General features: G+C 37.5%; 1 protein-coding gene across 9 annotated transcripts in view; it reads right to left on the bottom strand.

Moving 5' to 3' along the window:
* FHIT (fragile histidine triad diadenosine triphosphatase) overlaps nt 1-19,098 on the bottom strand; it is a 1,489,467-nt gene that overhangs the window by 830,228 nt on the left and 640,141 nt on the right. For all 9 annotated transcript variants that reach the window (XM_017527326.2, XM_017527331.2, XM_017527329.2 and 6 more), the window contains one exon: nt 431-541. In XM_017527326.2, the coding sequence (XP_017382815.1) occupies nt 431-533 (103 nt within the window). In that variant the 5' untranslated portion in view covers nt 534-541. The remainder of the gene's footprint in view (nt 1-430; nt 542-19,098) is intronic.

Raw genomic sequence — 19,098 nt, 5'->3', positions numbered from 1 at the left:
AGCCGGCCTCAAATCCTCACCTATCTTACCTCCACATCACAAACGCACCATCCAATTTATTAAAAGTCACAACAGACAAGTTGAAAACCAAGTGCCCGTGATAGTCATTGGGCCCATTTTAGAAGCACCTATTTATTTACTCAGCTATGGTAGTGAAAAGGTCAAGCAAAAATTCACCTCCAAAGCCATGGTTGCTAAGCAACTCTCTTCAGAAGTTCTGCAACATTGATCAAGCATATTACTGGTGCCACCAACTGGATTCAGAATAAATGTGAGTAACATCTTACCTGGTGTCTCCAAAGTGGGAGGGAGATGGATTCTTTACTTACCTTTTTGGACAGACTGGAGGCCAATCTTGTATTTATATTCATCTGGCTGGTTAGGCTCAGAGGATTTTTATTTTTTCTCTCCAAAAAACAAAAAAGGATACGTCCTGGTACCACAGGTTTCCTATTCACAAGAGCGAAGGACAGTTCCGTTTTGAGAAACACCACAGAAGGCTTGATGAGATGTTGGCCGAATCTGAACGACATTTCGTCAACTGTTGAAGTCCAAAAGAAAAAACAATGGACAGTTATAAAATTTAAATGTGAAACTCAGTTCATATACCACCTTAGAGAAGCAAATTTCATTACTACAGATTCGTAGTTGCAGAGAGGATGCCACTGAAATTGTTCCTCATTGAATGCTCACCAAGATGCATTCTGGGCAAGTCTTCCTAGAATACTCCTACTCTACCTACCAGTAGAGTAGAAGTATTCTCCCTAATCTAATCCTTGATTAGAGTTAGTCATTTTCAAGCAGAAGTTTGCACATGGACAACAAAACCGCCTTTCCCCTTCACTCCCTCAGCACTTCACAGTGCCACCTTAACTCAAATCCACAAGGTCCTATTTGTCAGATACTTATTTTTACCCATCTATTTTGTCATCTCTGCTAAGCTAAACATTTTCATTAAGTATTAACTATAAATCTTATAATTCTTAAATGCTTCTCTCAAATGCTTTTTATTCATATAATGGCAATTTAGAACAAGTACAAACACTGTCTGACCTCGCCTACCATTACAAAAACATGAGCACTCCCAGAGAACTATTCTAGTAAAAACTCCAAAATTAAGGAGGAAAAAAAATTCTTAAAGAAGAAGCAAGAACCAAAATGGAGTTCAAAACGAGAACAATTCCTGGCTGTGATAGAGCCACAAAGCAGCAAGGTACCTGAAATGTTCTGCGTCCTCCTTTTGAGGGAAAGCCATGGGGTGAGAGGGCAGGGGACGGAGGCTGAAAGGAATTTGGCACATGGCACAGCTGAGACAAGCCAAATCCATCTAGCACCAAGGAATGACTTTTCAATCAGATAAATGCCAACATATGACAAAGTTACTTTGTGAATGACTAGGAAGCACCAGCCCTAGAAAACTACTTCATTTTTCTAATTTGGCAACAGCCTAGTACTAAACTGATGAACATGGATCAATCTATGGAAAAACAAAGAAAGGATTATAAAAAGGATAAAATTAGAAAATAGTGGGCTATTTGTGATACTATAAAATATATATTTGTTTTTCAACCCCATTTCCTGGCATGCAACTCCTAAAATCTGTAGAAACTCCAAAGTGATGACTTTTTGTATGCTAATGATTGACAGGTGGCTGGTGGCCTCTAAGAGTCTAGGTTGCTTCAGAACGGGGCTGGTCACAAGGAGGACCAAGGCAGGATAACAAGGCTGGAACTTTCAGCCCCACTCCTCAGTCTCCCAGGAGGACAGAGGGGCTGAAGGTCAAATTGATCACCAATGGTCAATGGTTTAATCACTCATGCTTACATAATGAAGCTTCTGTAAAAACCCAGAAGAACAAGTTTAGGGAGCTTCTGGATAGCCGAACGCACAGAGGTTCCTGGAAGATGACTCACCCTAGGAGAGCATGGAAGCTCCAGGCTCCTTTCCCCATACCTCACCTTATGCATCTTTTCATCAGTATCTTTTGTAATGTTTGCTGTAATAAACTGATAAACTTAAGTATTTCCCTGAATTCTTTGAGCTGCTCCAGCACATTGATTGAACTCAAAGAAAGGACCATGGGGGCCCTGATTTATAGTCAGTCGTAAGTTCCAGAGACCCAGACTTGCGACCAGTGTCTAAAAATCAGGGGCCCGTCTCGTGGCACTGAGCCCTCAACCTGTGGGATCTGAGACTATCTCCAGGTAAATAACATCCAAATTCTACTGAATTGAATCAAAGGACATCCAGCTGGAGTCCAATGCTTGGTGTGTTGGCAGAAAAAAACCACATATTTGGTCACAGTAGTATTCACTGTTGATTGTTGTTGTTGTGTGAAAGCAGAAGAAAAAGCTGTTGAGTGTATTTCTTTCCCTAGACTATTTTATAAAGCACATGAATGCATGATTGTTTAATGATTCTAATATTCTCAATGACACACAAAACACAGAGTTGTGCAAATGTCATTTACTATGGAAGCACCCCATAGCAGAACTTTACACAGTTCAGGTACTAAAGAAATAAGATGGGAAGTTTTGCCTCAGTGATACAGATACTGGTTCTTAGAACATTTACAATGAGTGCTCATTAAAACTGAAGGGTCAGAAAGATGTTGAAAATCATCTAGCCCAACAGTTCTCAAGGTGAGGTCCCTTGACAATAGCATCAGCATCAGTGGGGAACTTATTAGAAATGCAAATTTTGAGGTCCCAACCCAGACCTACTGAACCAGAAACTTTGGGCCCAGCAATCAGGACTTCCAGAGCTGTCCAAGTGATTCAGAAGCACTGATCAAACCCAACTATCCTCCCAATCCTTGAGCCCTTTCCTACAGAATTCCTGCCAAATGCTAGCTAGCATATGCTTGAATACGTCCAGTGATGGGAAGTTCACTACCCATTCCTCCTAAGAAAGTCAACACTACAAATTACATAGGCACTCTTCACACCAAGACTGTCTGTTTTTCATGGCTTTATTACTTGGGATCATATAAAACAACTATCATGCAAGTGAGAGTGCTTCAGATATTTGGGGTTAGCTATTCATTTTTCCTTGTTTTTCTAGAATAAACAGCAAACCACATCAACCATTCTACAAATAGCATTGATTCAAGTGACCTGTGGCTATTTCCCTCCTCCGAATCTACTTCCTATAGTCTTAACCACACCACTTTGATTTTGCTTTTTATAACACCCCACCATATTATATATGTGGGACTATTCCTACTACTGGGTTCGGGGGATGGGAAAGTAACCCCGGCACCCATAGTCCTTTGAAATATGATTGGTTCGGGGGTGGACACAGGACCCCAAATGATCCAATCAAAGGCAAGGACATTCTTCCGAGGAATACTGCTGATAGTAACAAGGCCACTTTCAGCTGAGTTGTCAAGCTGGTAGACTATGAACCTGAAACAGCTATAAGTTTTCCTAAAAAGAGTTGGCTTGATATGAAAGCCAACACCAAGGCAAAGACACTGAAGACAGAGACCCATACCTGATGACACTGTCTGAGCACCTGAATCTAGCATTCCAGGAAGAAGTCATGTCCCTGAAGTTTGTTTTCCTTTCAGGATAATGGAACAGAGTTGAGTTAGCACAGGCGCTAGTTGATGAGCTACTGTTATCATGAGCCCATGAAAGGCTCTTCTTTTTGTTTTTACTTTTCTTCTTATTTTCCTTCTTTTCCTCTATGTCCAGTCCCATTCCTTCCTTTCCCACCACAGGAATTCACTTTTCCATAATTAATGTATTATTCAGAATCCTCTTTACATGTTTGTATACATACATTTTATTTGTCAAAAATATATAGGGCCCTTATACATGGTTTTAAAATTTGCATATAAATTGCAGGTTTTAAATCTGATTTTTCTGTATTCTCTCAACATTGTTTTAGAAACTCATTCATGTTCCCATAAACAACTCCTTCTCACTGCATACACTGTAGTATTCCCTGTCTATTCCTCTAGTACTACACAGCTAGCCTGATTACAACCTTTTACAAGCTACACTGTGACTACCATTCTCATACATGTTTCCCTGGATTCCTATCCTAGCATCCCAATGGTAGGATTCAGGTCGTATACTTACTTAGATTTTCTAAAATATATGCACTGGCTTGCATGCCCGCCCAGCAGCAATACATGAGGATTTCTAATTTCCTATATCCTTACCACCACTTGATAGGGTACTTCCTGCTTTCCAAGCTTTTAATTATTGAATGGTAAAATGCTGTCTCTTCCTTTCACTTCACTTGCCTCTAACAGTGATATGTGTGTATATGCATGTTTCTCCTTCTATGAATTGCCAATTCATATACTTTGTCCTCTTTCATATTGCTCTCCTCCCTTCCATTTTCTAAGTTTCTAGAGTCCCTTGTATGTTCTAAATATTGATCATGGTCTATTAAACATTATAATTATATTTTTACCATCTGTTAATTTCTCTATTGTTCCCTCCATTGAACAGAAATCATTCATTTTGATGTATTCCAAATCCATCAATTTTCTTTTTATAGTTTGTGCTCTGCAAATCTCACAGAACAAATCCCTCTTTACAAGGTTGCAAATATATATATTCCTATATTTTCTTCTATCAACTTTATATTTTCATTCTTAACATTTAGCTGTTTACTCCACTTGGAGCTTTGTTTATAGTATGAAATACAGAAACAGATTCATTTTTCTCTTTTTGTGAGCCAATTTTCCTAGTACCAATTCCTGGGAATGATTGCATTAAGTTCCCATATATACGCAGGATAGGTCTAGACTCCTGTCTATTCTGCTTCAGAGCCAGATGCTATAGAACAGAGGTCACACTTTTGTGTGTGTGTAAAGGACCAGACACAGCAGGCCGCACAGTGTCTGTTACAATTACTCAACTGTGTCATGGCAGCATGAAAGCAGCATGAGAAGGTGTGGCTGTGTACCAGTAAAATATTATCAGAAAAAACAGACAGCAGCCCAGATTTGGTTTATTGGTCGAATTTGCCAACTTCTGCTGTATACTGTTAATGTCTTAAGAAAACAGAGGTCCTCTTTCTGTATTTATTATCTCATAAATTTTAGCCTCAACTCCGCCCCTTTCAAAAAAAATTCTTTCTTAGATGTTGATCAGACTGAATTTAAAATTTAAGAGGAAATGTGACATCTCACAATATTCAATGAAGCCATTTATGAATGCTGCATTTATGCTTTTTAATACCATAATAAAACTCTTGTAATAGAGTTTTAAATTTCCCTTATATGTTTTATGCATTCTATCTTAGATTTATTCCTAGATAAGCTTTTAGTTTATGTCACTATTATAAATGGCATCTTATTATTGTCCTAGTTTATAATTAGTAACTCCCAATATAGCAGAAAACTATTGATTTTTATATGTTCTTATAGCTGGCAATCTAGCTGAACTCTTGCATTGCTCCCAATGGTTTCTGCTGATTCTCTTTGTTATTATATCTATGATTTCACTTAGAAATAATGACAATCGTATTTTTCATTGCAATTTTCCTATTTTTTGTTTCTTTGTCTTACTGTGGTCAGGTATCTAGTAATGTGTTGAGAAGCAGAAGTAATATAGGCATCCTTGTGTTATTCCTTGACCTTAAGAGGGCTGAGGTTAAACGTTGTATTTTTTTTTTCTATTGCAAATGATGTCTGCTCTAGACTTTTATTATTTTTTAAAATGTACTTTAGGTTCTGGGGTCCATGTGCAGATGATACAGGATTGTTGCATGAGTACATACATGGCAAGCTGGTTTGCTGCCTTCATCCCTCCATCACCTATATCTGGTATTTCTCCCCTCGTTAATCCTCCCCTCCCTCCCCATCCCCTGCTGTCCCTCTCCTAGCCTCCTCCAACTGAGCGCTGTATGTCATGCTCCCCTCCCTGTATCCACGTGTTCTAATTGTTCAACACCTTCCTATGAGTGAGAACATGCGGTGTTTGGTTTTCTGGTCTTGTGTCAGTCTGCTGAGAATGATGGTTTCCAGATTCATCCATGTCCCTGTGAAGGACACAAACTCATCATTTTTTATGGCTGGGTAGCATTTCATGGTGTATATGTGCCACATTTTCTTTATCCAGTCTATCTTCGATGGATATTTGGTTTGGTTCCAGGTCTTTGCTATTGTAAACAGTGCTGCAATGAACATACGTGTGCATGTGTGTTTATAATAGAACAATTTATAATTCTTTGGGTATATACCCAGTAATTACCCAGTAATGGATCAAATGGTATTTCTATTTCTAGGTCCTTGAAGAATCACCACACTGTCTTCCACAATGGTTATGCTAATGTGCACTCCAACCAATAGTGTAAAAGCATTCCTATTTTTCCACATCCTCTCCAACATCTGTTTTTTAATGATCGCCATTCTAACTAGTGTGAGATGGTATCTCAATGTGGTTTTGGTTTGTATTTTCTAATGACCAGTGATCATGAGCATTTTTTCATATGTTTTTTGGCCTCATAGATGTCTTCTTTTGTAAAGTTTTCATAACCTTCAACCACTTTTGAATGGATTTGTTTTTTTCTTATAAATCTGTTTTAGTTCTTTGTAGATTCTGGATATTAGCCCTTTGTCAGATGAGTAGATTGCAAAAATTTCCCATTCTGTTGGTTGCAGGTTTGCTCTAATGATTGTTTCCTTTGCTGTACAGAAGTTCTGGAGTTTAATTAGATCCCATTTGTGTATTTCGGCTTTTATTGCCAATGCTTTTGGTGTTTTAGCCATGAAGTCCTTGCCTATGCCCATATCCTGAATGGTTTTGCCTGTTTTCTTCTGGGTTTTTTATGGTGTTAGGTGTTATGTTTAGATCTTTAATCCATCTGGAGTTAATTTTAGTGTAAGGTGTCAGAATTGGGTCCAGTTTCTGCTTTCTGCACATTGCTAGCCAGTTTTTCCAACACCATTTATTAAACAAGGAATCCTTTCCCCATTGCTTTTCTCAGGTTTGTCAAAGATCAGATGATTGTAGATGTGTGGAGTTGCTTCTGAGGCCTCTGTTCTGTTCCACTGGTCTATGTCTGTTTTGGTACCAGTACCATACTGTTTTGATTACTGTGGCCTTGTAGTCTAGTTTGAAGTTAGACAGCATGATGCTGCCAGCTTTGTTCTTTATGCCTAGGATTGTTTTGGCTATGTGGGCTCTCTTTTGGTTCCATATGAAATTTGAAGTGGTTTTTCTCTAGTTCTGTGAAGAAGGTCATTGGTAGTTTGATGGGGGTAGTGTTTAATCTATAAATTACTTTGGGCAGTATGGCCATTTTCACAATGTTGATTCTTCCCAACCATGAGCATGGAATGTATTTCCATCTGTTTGTGTCCTCTCTTATTTCCTTCATCAGTGGTTTGTAGTTCTCCTTGAAGAGGTCCTTTACATCCTCTGCTAGTTGTATTCCTAGGTATTTTACTCTCTTTGTAGCAATTGTGAATGGGAGTTCACTTTTGATTTGGCTGTTTGTCTGTTATTGGTGTATAGAAATGCTTGTGATTTCTGTACATTGATTTTGTATCCTGAGGCTTTGCTGAAGTTCCTTATCAGTTTCAGGGGATTTTGGGCTGAGGAGATGGAGTCTTCTAAATAGACAATCATGTTGTCTGCAAGCAGACAATTTGGCTTCCTCTTTTCCTAACTGAATACCTTTTATTTCTTTTTCTTGCCTGATTGCTCTGGCTAGAACTTCCAACACTGTATTGAATAGACAGGGCATCATTGTCTTGTGCCAGATTTCAAAGGGAATGCTTCCAGTTTTTGCCCATTCAGTACGATATTGGCTGTGGGTTTGTTATAAATAACTTTTGATATTTTGTGATATGTTCCACTGATACCTAGTTTGAGGGTTTTTAGCATAAAAGGCTGTTGAATTTTGTTGAAGGCCTTCTCTGCATCTATTGAGATAATCATGTGGTTTTTGTCTTTGGTTCTGTTTATGTGATGGTTTACCTTTATAGACTTGCATATGTTGACCCAACCTTGCATCCCTGGGATGAAGCCTACTTGATTGTGATGAATAAGCTTTTTTATATGCTGTTGCATTCTGTTTGCCAGTATTTTATTGAAGATTTTTGTGTCGACGTTCATCATGGATATTCGCCTGAAGTTTTCTTTTTTTGTTGCGTCTGTGCCCGGTTTTGGTATTAGGATGATGTTGGTCTCATAAAATGAGTTGGAGAATATTCCCTCTTTTTGTATTGTTTGGAATAGTTTCAAAAGTAATGGTACCAAATCCTCTTTATATGTCATATAGAATTTGGCTGTAAACCTGTCTGGACCTGGGCTTTTTTAAGTTGGTATGCTATTAATTGCTGCCTCAATTTCAGCCCTTGTTATTGGTCTATTCAGGGTTTCAACTTCTTCCTGGTTTAGTATGGGAGAGTAGAAGTGTCCAGGAATTTATCCATTTCTTCCAGATTTACTGGTTTGTGTGCATAGAGTTGTTTGTAATAATCTCTGATGGTAGTCTGTATTTCTGTGGAACCAGTGGTGATGTCCCCTTTATCGTTTTTTATTATATCTCTTTGATTCTTCTCTCTTTTCTTTTTTAGAAAAGAGTGGTTTATCTATTTTGTTCTTCTGGCTAGTGGTCTATCTATTTTGTTCATCTCTTCAAAAAACAAGCTCCTGGATTTGTTCATTTTTTGAAGGGTTTTGTGTGTGTGTGTGTGTGTGTGTGTGTGTGTGTCTATCTCCTTCAGTTCTGCTCTGATCTTAGTTTTTGTCTTCCGCTAGCTTTTAAGTTTTTTTGATCTTGCTCTTCTAACTCTCAATTTTCATGACACGGTGTTGATTTTAGACCTTTCCTTATTCCTCATGTGGGCATTTATTGCTTTAAATGTGTTCCAGAGATTCTGGTATGCTGTGTCTTCGTTCTCGTTGGTTTCAAAGAACATCTTTATTTCTGCCTTCATTTAATTGTTTATCTAGTCGACATTCAGGAGCCAGTTGTTCATTTTCCATGCAGTTGTGTAGTTTTTAGTTGTTTCTTAATCCTAAGTTCTAATTTGATTGCCCTGTGGTCTGAGAGACTGCTTGCTATGATTTCTGTTCTTTTGCATTTGCTGAGGAGTGATTTACTTCCAATTATGTGGTCAATTTTAGAGTAAGTGTGATGTGGTGCTGAGAAGAATGTATATTCTGTGAATTTGGGGTTGAGAGTTCTGTAAGTGTCTATTAAGTTCGCTTGGTCTAGATCTGCGTTTAAGTCCTGGATTTCCTTTTTGATTTTCTGCTCTAGATTTTTAATAGGAAGCCTTTATCAAGCTAAAAATATCCCTTCTATTTCAAGTTTGCTAAGGTTCATATCACTTTGTAAAAAATTAGTTTTATGAAACGCTCTTCCTATTTCACTGATTACACAATTGCTTCTTCCGTGCCATTAATGTGGTAAAACATTAGCAAATTAAAAATACTTTACTATTCTTTCCCTGTTATGATTAATTCAACTCAGTTACAAGGTATTATTTTTTAATATACTGCTAGATTTGAATTCTTAGCCTTTTGAATGTTTTAAGTGAAGTTGTCCAATGATTTCTCAACCTAAACTTATTTATTTAATTATATTTGAGATTGAGTCTCGTTCTTGTTGCCCAGTCTGAAGTACAGTGGTGCAATCTCGGCTCACTGCAACTTCTGCCTCCTGGGTTCAAGAGATTCTCTCTCATCCTCCCAAGTAGCTCGGATTACAGGTGCCCACCACCACACTCAGCTAATTTTTGTAATTTTAGTAGAGACAGGAATTCACCACACATTGGCCAGGCTAGTCTCAACTCCTGACCTCAAGTAATCCACCCAAGTCAACCTCCCAACGTGCTGGGATTAGAGGCATGAGCCATTGCGCCTGGCCAACTTATCTGATTTTTATTATCAAGATCAAACATAATAGCTTGTTTTTTCTTTTTTGTTCCAAAGGAAGATTTTTAAACAAGCATTTTCTGTTTCATGAGAGTTAAACAAAACTCTTTTGTCAAACTATCTTTTTTCCTGCGCCAAGAAGGACTAAGTTTTGGTAATCATTACAATATATTGTTTTCTGATTACTTAAGATTTTTTAATTGTATCAGTTTCTTAGCCATATATCCTTTTCACATAATACTGATTAAAAACTTATCTTTACTGGATTTAAAAACAGTCTATAATTATTTCATTTACCTATTTCGTATTGTGTTTTTCACGGTACATGTAGATGTTTTGTCTTCATCTGTTATTTGAAAGTAAGATCTATCCTATTATGTTTTTCAAATAATAAACTTCTGGTTCTTTGGCTTTTGTTAATTGTTCTCACTTTATTACTGCATTTGTATTTCTTTCCTGATTTGTTTTCCTTTTTTGTTCCTTCACATTTACTGTGTTTCAGTCTTTCTAGTTACTTGAGTCAAACCTTGGGCTTATAGGATTCCAGACTTTGTGTTTTTCTCTTGGGTAACAAAAGCTATACATTGCCTTGAAAGTATTCCATTGGCTGTATCTCTTACCTACTGTGCTTTTATTATCACTCAGCTCTAAAACTTTGCTATTCTTGTTATTATTCCCTATTTAACCTGAGGGTTATTTGATAGCATGCCTTTTCATTTCCGGACATATGGGATGGTTTTGCTATCTTTTTATTAATAGTGTCTTATTTTATAGCACTGTTGTTAGATAACCTCTATGCTGTTGGTTTTTAAAATTTGAGGCTTCCTGACTCATTGAAAGTTGAAGCTTGTGTCTAATCACATGCTTTCTAAAATAAGGTATTTTCTGCTTTTGTTGAAAAAGTTCCATATACGTGAGAGATTAAATTGTTATTCAAATTTCTATCTCTTTTTGTCTCATTGCTTCATGGTTTCTGAGAGGACTTTGTTAAATTTTAACTATATTTGCTAAATCAATGTCTAATCCCATAAATTATTGTTCTCTATATGTCAATGCTAAATTATTACATGTGGATATGTTCCCGTTCATTTCACACCCTTGGTCTTACTGCTCCTTTTTCTTTTATGTTTTCATTTGACAAGTATAAAATTTTCTATCACCTTACATTAGCCTGTGTTCTCTTAATCTGTTTTTAGAAATAAAATACTATAGCATCTTGGTTTCTATCCATTAACGAAACTGCTTGGTAAGTTTAACCCCTAAACCTTTAATTATTCTTTGATCTTATTTCAGACATTTTATTTCATCTTTTTGTTTGTTTCACTTCACTTTTTCTCCCATCTACCTTCCACGCGTTAGGTCTGCTTTTCCTTTCCCAATGAGTACAAAAATTATACATTCTATTTTTATTTCAATAGTGGTTATTCTTATTTTTATCTTCTCCATACTAATGCTCAGTATCTGAGAGCAGATCAAGATCTTCGTCCTTAGTATATTCTTACCTCCTTCAATCATTTTCAGATATTATACCATGTCTTCCTCATGTCCTAATTTCCATGTTGAAACTGTTATAATTTCAAATATTGATTTATATACATTTTATCCACCATCGCTCTCCCCCAACTTACGGTAGTGATTATATTTTCATTCATCTTGTTTACAAAGATATAAAGGCATTCCCTTCTCACCCAGCAGCTGTGGGCTCCAGCACCACTGCCTCTTTTGAATCATACTCTCCCTTTGGCGTCTTTAGTTCTCCATTTTACTCAAACCTCAGCTACACGTTTCAGTGAATGAGGAGTCTCAGCTCTGCCACTCCCTTCCTGATCTCCCAGGATTCACTGAACCTTCTAACCCTCAGGTATCTCATCTGAAAATAGTAGATAATAAAGGATGGAAAGCATGTCTCCTTGCCTGTCACATGATGTAGGTATCCTTAAATACTGATATTTTTCTCTCTTTCCCTACCCAAATCTAAGTCTACCTCTTTTTCAATTGTGGGAAAATTCTCCCATTTATGCTGCTAGTAGATGTATTTCTTCAAGTTTTAATTTCATTGAAGAAATATATTCTAGGGACTCTAAATGGGACAAAACCATGGAAAAGTTTAAAAGTCAATATAGTTTGATGGGAGAATTTGTGCATCTCCAGGATCTGAAACTGTCTGCAAGACTGAGATAAATATTAAACACTTTCCTCTCACATGAAAATGGCAGAAAGCAATTTTATTTTAAGCTTAAGTACAATTGCTGAATCTTTTCTACCAAACATAAAGACTAGAGGTACCAATATTCTGTAGAATTTTCAGGGGAAAAATCATCTTCAGAGAACTATCTCTTAATAAATATGGAGACGGTGGCTTCTGTAATCCAGAGAAGCAAGTACTGAGTTAGAAACTTCAGTCAAGGCTTAGACCCTTAGACTTGTTAGTGAGCATTAGCCAAGAGAGAAATACAAGGAACTTGGTTTACTCTAGAAACAGCAATTGGACCCTACTCTTTCCTTCTGAAAAAAACAACAGAAGTAGATACATTAATGAAAACCAGGGTCTCACATTTCTAGCCAATTACTTTTTTCTTTATATGTTTTGCTAATAACTTATTTTATTTTGGACTAAAAAAATGTATGATTTAAACATTTTTAGATGAGTCGCCTTTTCCCACTTTTTAGCCATAAAAGCTAGCTCTTGCCGTTTTTCTCTTATGACACATTTGTACCCTCTCCCTCGACCTGCTATAAACCACCTTTCTATCTCTATCTCCAATAATTCTCACCAGCTAGCAGCATAACGCTTTTAGAGCTTTGTCTTTAAAATTTAATAAACAGAAAAGAAGCAATGAAAAGATCTTTACTATTCTTTTGTGTGTGACTCAGTGGATTTGATCTCCCATTTTTTTGACAGGGCTAGATAGGCAAACTAACTTGTAATAGAATAAAGTTTAGTGCCACAAAAGCAAATGCAGCCCCCAAAATGTGAAATCTCCAAGCTGTGAATGGGAGCTGACAATAGCTCACTTCAGGGTAGGGCAGATTCTTTTTCCTGATTTGCTTTCAAATGTTATGTTAACATCCAACTCAAGTAACAGCCAAATACTTAAAACCTTGCTCCAAAAAATATTCTAGAAGCTTGTAGTAGAAGAGAACTGAAAAGATCATGTATGTCTAGCTCTCTCATTAGAGATATCAAGCCAGTCCAGCAAGTTAAGTGGCTTATTCAAACTTATTCTGAAATTTAGGGGGTATGATGGTTAATACTGTCAACTTGACTGGATTGAAGGATACAAAGTGTTTATCCTGGGTGTATCTGCATGGATGTTGCCAAAAGAGATTAACGTTTGAGTCAGTGGGCTGGGGAAGGCAGATCCACCCTTAATCTGGTGGGAACAATCCAATCAGCTGCCAGTGAATATAAAGTAGGCAGAAAAAACTTGAGAGAGATGGGCCTAGCCTCCCAGCCTGCATCTTTCTCCCATGCTGCTTCCTCCCATTGAACATCACACTCCAAGTTCTTCAAGTTCAGGGAATTGGACTGGGTCTCCTTGCTCCTCAGCTTGCAGACAGCCTATTGTGGAACTTTGTGATCCTGTAAGTTAATACTTAACAAACTCTCCTTTATATAGATACACATATAAATCCTATTAGTTCTGTCCCTCTAAGAAAACCCTAATACAGTGGGTATCTTGGCTCTTTATAGAGAACATTACCTAAGGATTTCTTAAACTTGGGAATATAAGACTTCAGGGCCCTGATTTGGGAAATACTGAATAATAACTCTGTCACTTCAGGCGATCCCTTTGCACATAGCAGTGCTCTGTTATAAGATAGCAAACAGATGATTTAGAATATAGGCCTATGTCTGTTATTTTCATATTATTTCATCAAATAGAGAATAAATGTCAACATTTTAAGAATATAAGGGCCCAAGTTTAAGAAACACAGGACTTTAGCAAAATGCACTTAAGAAGCCAAGCTCATGAGGATATGAAATTCTAATCAACAGATTACATCAAAACCTTTCCATCCCATTTCATGATTTCTCTCCCTTTTCTATAGCAAATGATTTTTTTTTTTTTTTGGAAGAAAAAGAGTGCATATTTTTGTTCCCTGGCTACTCAAAATGTGGTCCTCTAACTAAGAACAGCAGCATCACTTGAGAATTGTAAGACAGGTAGATTCCCAGGGCCCAGCCTAGACATAATGCATCAACCTGTATTTTAACAAGATCCCCAGCTAGGCTGTTTGCACACTAAGGTTTGAGAAGCACATCTCAAGCATTATTTTAAAAACTGGGTCCATTAAATCATCTTGAGAACTTTCTCAAAAAAGCAAATTCTTACACTTCATCATACTCTGACTCCAACTGAATCTCTGCAGCAGTGTGGCAACACGGCACTGAGATGCCACAAACATGGCTTCAGATTGGATCTTCTTTCCAAATTCATTATTTGAACTTAGACAAGTTCCTTAGCTTCTTTAAATTTCTGACATGAGGATGAGTACCTTCTTCTCAAGGACACACATAAAGCACTTAAATATTCGATAACTGCTAGTCACAATATTGGTGTTAGTATTTTGCCTTGGCAAAAAGTAAGGCCTACTTTTATTCAATAAACAATTGTTAATTGTCAACGAATACATAAGCTAATATTGTTAAGTTGCTTGATATAATGCTTATCACAAAAATGGTATGCAATAGTTACGTAAATACAAATAAAATCATGTATTTGGCACTTACTGCTGTAGGTGACTACTATCTCTCCTTATTAGAGGTAGAGCAGTGTCAAAATCCAGCATCTGATTAAATAATAGAAATAACAGCTAAGTACTTAATACTTTCATCTCTCTAAGCAATTTATATGATACCTTACTTAATCCTGACAACCCTATGAGGAAGGTCCTTTATACATCAACATTTATGCATCTCTTTGATTATCACTCATGCATTAATTCCTAGATTTGGGAATCACTGCGTTCAAAGCATATTGAACCATCAAGGCTGCTGGCATGAACTACTAAATATCTCTCAGGAAATGTACCTAATAGTTTACATCCAGCAGTAGTATAGTAAGAAGTCCCATTTGCCCAAAACTTTGTTAATACAAGGCATTCTCTAATTCTCCAAATCGCTAATAAAAATTTGTCATTACTTAGGAATACAATATAAAGGGAAATGGCTTCTTCTAAATGTCCTAGATAAAACAATCTACGATGAAAATTAATGTCTCCTAGGCAACCAGGAAATCAGGCACAATGAAAAGGAAATACTGTTCTCTTGGTAAAAGAATAAAAGTGTGTTCCCTTTTAAATAGAAAAATAAAGTTGCTCTTCCATTATGCCTGGGAATATTAAGGTTCACTGTAAAAAGTAATCTGCTATTTTTATACACTGGCATTACTCAGTGAATGGCAGGAATCTAGACCAACCCTAGAAGGCACGAATGTCTTTGGGGGGACATCAGAAAAAGCCTTAACTCCAGACACTTCTACCAACTGGAGAGTAGGTTTCTCTTTCAGTTCACTTAAACACTAGGGGCTCAACTGTTAACCAAGAATGTTAATGAGCTTATTAAAAGCCGGTGGCTAATGGATCCCAAGGCTAACTTTAAGAGGAAGGATGGCCTGTCATTTAACCGAGGAACAACACAATCTGAGCTGGCCACGTTCTCAAACATATTTTATTGATGACTTGGAAAATAAGGCAAATAAATGAATGGTTGAAGACATACATTGAAGTTTATATCATTTATAAAACATTCTAACCTACAGGCATATGTCAAAATTCCACAGGAAACAGAAGAGGATCCTACAGGAAGATAACAAGGTGAACAAAGACAAAGAGAAGACAACTTGAAGTGTCCCAGAATTAAAGCAAACAAGCCTACCTGTAACATTGTTATACAAAGAGACTTTTTTAGTGAAGTATATTAAGTCATCAACTTATGTCACTGAAAAAATTTTCAATTGTTAACCAGTCAAAGAAAATCCAAAACCTCAGCTATTTATAAACAGAAAACACACAGGCATTTCAAAATGCCAACTGCCTTTTCAAGATCTCACTTCATCAGTTACTTCTTCTCTGTTCTGTCACTTTTTTTTTTTTGGTACATCTACTTGTTTTACATATTTAACCTCATTCTCACCAGTTCCTTCCCTTTCTTTTAAAAAGATGTTCAGAGCTTGCATACACTTAAACAACCTTCCCTCATTAAACTCTAATCACCTATTCATCCAATAAACATGTATTACATACTTGCCATATTCCAAATACTATTCTAGTGGTAAATATGACAGACCAGGCCTCTGCTCTCTTGGAATACTCTAGGCACACGGTGAGGATTGCAAGCCGTAGAGACTACAAACCAGTCAACAAGGAAAAATGTTCTGACTGTGACTTGAAGGAAGCAATCAAGATGTAAAAACAGGTAGGGACTTGGAGGAGTCAGAAGTGGCTGCGTCAAAAGGAAGGGAACCTCAAGTTTGATCTGAGACTTGAATGATAAGGAGTCCACTATATGTGACTATATGGGGGTAAAGTGTTCCAGGTGGAGGAAACAGCAATTGCCAAGGCAAGAAAGATCTCGACATCTTAGAGGAATGTAATAAAGAGCATGGGGTGGAGTCTAACAGCAGGCAGCAAAGTAGAGGTGAGGACTTGGGTTTGAAAGATGAGCAGGGACCAGACCATACAAGGTCTTAGGTGGTTTTTCACTTAATGAGTGAGGAGAGACTCGTGATGAGAAAGAGTCAAACTCCAGGGTGTTCAGGGTCTAAATTTGACTTTCAAATAATGATTTTACTATTGTACATTAAAAATCATCTCAGGACACCAGGTGCAGTGAATCATGCCTGTGATCCCATTTGGGACACCAAAGTGGGGGGATCCCTTAAGCACAGGACTTCAAGACCAGCCTGGGAAATATGGCAGACACTGTCTCCAAAAAAAGAAAAGAACAAGGGAAAAAGGAAGGGGAAGGGGAAGGGAAGAGAAAATAAAGAAAAAAATTAGCTGGGTATGGTGGCGTGGGCTCATAGTCCCAGCTACTCCAGAGGCTGCGGGATGAAGATTGCCTCAGACGCTTAAAAAAAATGCACACGCCCCATTATCAGATTATTTTTCTGTTAAGACTTTTAAAAAGTGACATACAATTCACATACCATAAAATTCACCCTTCTAAAGTGTACAATTTGATGGTTTTCAGTATGTGCAAAACTGCACAATTATCATAACTATCTAACTCAGAATATTTTCACTCCCAAAAGAAAACCATACCCTTTATCAGTCATTTCACATTTTCCTCTCACCGACTGCCCCTGGCAACTATTATTCTACAGTCTCCATGGATTTGCCTATTCTGGACATTCTCTATAAATGGAGTCATACAATATGTAACCTTTTATGTATAGCTGATTTCACTTAGCCTGTGTTCACGGTTCACCCACGTTGTACCATGTAGCAATCCTTCATTCCTTTTAAAGGCTGAATAATATCCCATTGCATGTATACACCACGTGCTTTTCTCTATTCATCAGTTGATGGACATTTGTTACTACATTTTTGGACATTTGTGAATAGTGCTGTGAATATTCATGTGCAAATTTTGTGTGGATTTGTTTTCATTTATTGAGTGTATATCTAGGAGTGAAACTGCCGAATCACGTGGAAACTCTGTATTTAATTTTTGGAGGAACTGCCAAGCTGTTTTCCTTAGTGGCTGTACCATTTTACATTACCACCACCAGTGAATGAGGGTTCCAGTCCTCCACATCCTCGACAACAGCCCACTCCCAGATATTTTAATTTACTTGATCTGGTTGAGACCTGGGCATCAGGCTTTTAGGGTTTATTTTTAAAGTTCCTCCAATGATTCTATTCATAATGTACAGTGAAGGTGAAGAAGCCCTTATTCCAGCCTGTCCATTGCCAACTTGGTAAGTATTTATAGCTACTCTCTCCTGATAAGTATTCATACCTACTCCCTCTTCTGCTCCAGAGCTCTTTAGACCTGTTACTTGATGCCACCAGCCCTCTCGATGTCATCTGCTTTACAGCAGACACATCCAGTGACAGAAGCAAAAACAAATAATGAAGACATAGTCTTACACTTCTAACAGTCTCACTTATTTCTGAATGGGGCCAGTGTCTGCATGAAATCCTCGTGGTTATTCCCATGTCTGTTGGGTTTTCCCCCAACACTCTGGTTTCCTCCCTCATCCCAAAGGTGCATGTTAGGTTAAGTGGGGTGTCTACATGGTCCCCCAGTCTGAGTGAGTAGGGGTGTGTGGAGTGTGCCCTGAGAGGAGAGGGTCCTGTCCAGGGTCGATTCCTGCCCTGGGCCCTGAGCCGCCAAGACAGACTCCGGCCACCTGAGACCCTGAACTGTCATGAGTGGGTAAATAATTGTTTTTATTAATCTTTCTTAAATTTATGTAGAGATCATCTTTATTTCTATTTTTAATATTACAAATATTTTGTTTTTTATTTAGAAGTTTGGTGATATTTTTATGAGCAGAAATATGCCATGGGAATTTTTTTTAAATCATTAGTCTATGGTCAAATTTATTTCATTATACATTGTTTTGATTAAAGTTGTAATTTCTAAGAACCTACCTATGACTTAAGTGAGGACTTTATTTTCACATTCTGTGAATCACCAACCCCCTTCTCCCACTGACTGATCCAATGGAGACCTTTTATGCAAAAAGAGTTCACCAGTAAAATATTTTATATATACATATATATATACACACATATGCTCCTAAAGTTCTTTTCATCTAGTGAAGAAAGATATAGGGTATAAATGGATAGTTCTATCTTTTATGCTTCAACCTGACCTTGAGTATTAAACACAGTATAATATTTGCAAAAATGTGTAAGATTTGAAACTGCTTTTGTCACTTTATAAAATGTTTTCTTCTAAGTTAAACACAGGTGATGAAGGTCTAAAACACCAGAATCAAGGCCTAGAGCTTTGTGTTTGTAGAAAATATCAGGGAAAGGCCAGGTGCGGTGGCTCATGCCTATAATCCCAGCACTTTGGGAGGCCTAGGCAGGCAGATCACTTGAGGTCAGGCCAACATAGTGAAACCCCATCTCTACTGAAAACATAGAAAATTAGCTTGGTGTGGTGGTGGCCATCATAATCTCAGCTGCTTGGGAGGCTGAGGCAGGAGAATCACTTTAACCCTCGTGGCAGAGATTGCAGTGAGCCAAGATCATGCCACGCATTCCAGCTTGGGCGACACAA

This window comes from Cebus imitator, unplaced genomic scaffold (assembly GCF_001604975.1).
Source record: "Cebus imitator isolate Cc_AM_T3 unplaced genomic scaffold, Cebus_imitator-1.0 Scaffold48, whole genome shotgun sequence".
Lineage (NCBI taxonomy): Eukaryota > Metazoa > Chordata > Mammalia > Primates > Cebidae > Cebus > Cebus imitator.
The sequence above is the reverse complement of the archived record's forward strand: the minus strand, read 5'-3'. Positions and strand labels throughout refer to the sequence as shown.